General features: G+C 41.4%; 1 protein-coding gene across 1 annotated transcript; it reads left to right on the top strand.

Annotated features, from left to right (window-relative positions):
* Window positions 1–230: 230 nt before the first annotated feature.
* On the top strand, window positions 231–1,352 carry LOC121464459 (C-C chemokine receptor type 2). The gene has a single exon (XM_041677470.1). It carries the CDS (start codon window positions 231–233, stop codon window positions 1,350–1,352), a length of 1,122 nt encoding a protein of 373 aa, XP_041533404.1.
* The last annotated feature ends 602 nt before the right edge of the window (window positions 1,353–1,954 follow it).

Below are 1,954 nucleotides of genomic sequence, written 5' to 3'. Positions count from 1 at the left end.
GGGAATATCAAGGGTATTAAGCAAATGGTTGCAGAGTTGACAAAGTGTGTCTGCTATGAGGAATAAGAGGAACGTGATATGCACATGGTGTCAAGGAGATGACTATAAGGGTGAAACTAAAGACTGGGATGCTTTTTGAGTAAAAAAATAGGCAAGCCTATTTGGATTAGGGAATTTGACATTTGTGTTACAGGTAATCATTTTGTTCTCTGTCCCCAGAAACAAGGGAAATGGAAGACAGTGATATGTTACCTCAGATCATTCATAGCATACTATCAACATCTCATTCTCTGTTTCCAAGAAGTATCCAAGGACTTGATGAAGATGTCACCACACCTTATGACTATGACAATGGTGAGCCATGTCATAAATACAACGTGAAGCAGATGGGTGCCAGGATCCTGCCCCCACTCTACTCTCTGGTATTCATCTTTGGTTTTGTGGGGAACATGTTGGTCATTCTCATTTTGATAAGCTGCAAGAAGCTGAAGAGCATGACTGACATCTACCTGTTCAACTTGGCTATCTCTGACCTGCTCTTCCTGTTCACTCTCCCATTCTGGGCTCACTATGCTGCAAATGAGTGGGTCTTTGGAAATATAATGTGTAAATTACTCACCGGACTTTATCACATTGGTTATTTTGGTGGAATCTTCTTCATTATCCTCCTGACAATTGATCGATACTTGGCAATTGTCCATGCTGTGTTTGCTCTGAAAGCCAGGACAGTCACCTTTGGGGTGATTACAAGTGGAGTCACTTGGGTGGTAGCTATGCTAGCCTCTCTCCCAGGAATCATATTTACTAAATTCAAAGAAGAAGATAGTCATAAAGTCTGTGGTCCTTATTTTCCATCAGTATGGAAGAATTTCCATGCAATAATGAGGAATATCTTGAGTCTGATCCTGCCCCTACTTGTCATGGTCATCTGCTACTCAGGAATCCTCCATACCCTGTTTCGTTGTAGAAATGAGAAGAAGAGGCACAGGGCTGTGAGGCTCATCTTTGCCATCATGATTGTCTACTTTATCTTCTGGACTCCCTACAACATTGTTGTCTTCCTGAACACCTTCCAGGAATTCTTGGGACTGAGTACCTGTATGATTTCCAATCACTTAGACCAGGCCATGCAGGTGACAGAGACTCTTGGAATGACACATTGCTGTATCAACCCTGTCATCTATGCCTTTGTTGGGGAGAAGTTCCGAAGGTATCTCTCCATATTCTTCAGAAAGCACATTGCTAAACGTCTCTGCAAACAGTGCCCAGTTTTCTACAGAGAGACAGTGGATCGAGTGAGCTCAACATACACCCCTTCCACTGGGGAACAAGAAGTCTCAGTTGGGTTGTAAAGCAAGGGGGCGGTTTGCTTTATTTTTTTCTTTTTTTTTTTCTAATCAGGGTACAAGGAACAGTTTGTATATGGTAACAAGCTTCAAAGTCAGTGAATCTCACACCTTTGGGTCTCAACCCCTTGGAGGCCTGGAAGGTCCTTTCAGAGGGGTTGCCTAAGACCATCAGAAAATGCAGATATTTACATTACAATTTATAACAGTAACAAAATTACAGTTATGAAGTAGCAAAAAAATTTATGGGTGGGGATCACCACAACATGAGGAACTGTATTAAAGAGTCACAGCATTAACAAGGTTGAGAACCACTGCTCAAAGATACATTGAAGAATAGGTGTCCAGGAACTTTAGGGTTATGCCAAGACAGAACTACTTCACTTCTTGTACATATAATACATTCTCAGGAAACATTCTAGAATAAATGTTGGTAGAATCTTCAGCTTTCCAGTGAAGTCTTCTCTTCATCTAGGAAGAGCCTTATTTTCTTGTGGTAATACTATTTTGCCAGTCTTGACTCTGTTTCTCCCTGCTTCTAACAAGATGAGCTTGGAATGAATAGGAAGAAGGGTGTGAGGATCAGAAAGATGAGACAAGCATTGTTG

The sequence above is a fragment of the Microtus oregoni genome, unplaced genomic scaffold (genome assembly GCF_018167655.1).
Source record: "Microtus oregoni isolate MIOR12 unplaced genomic scaffold, Mior012 000028F_ref0000031, whole genome shotgun sequence".
Taxonomy (NCBI): domain Eukaryota; kingdom Metazoa; phylum Chordata; class Mammalia; order Rodentia; family Cricetidae; genus Microtus; species Microtus oregoni.
Note: the sequence above shows the minus strand (reverse complement) of the source record. Positions and strands in the feature narration are given on the sequence as shown.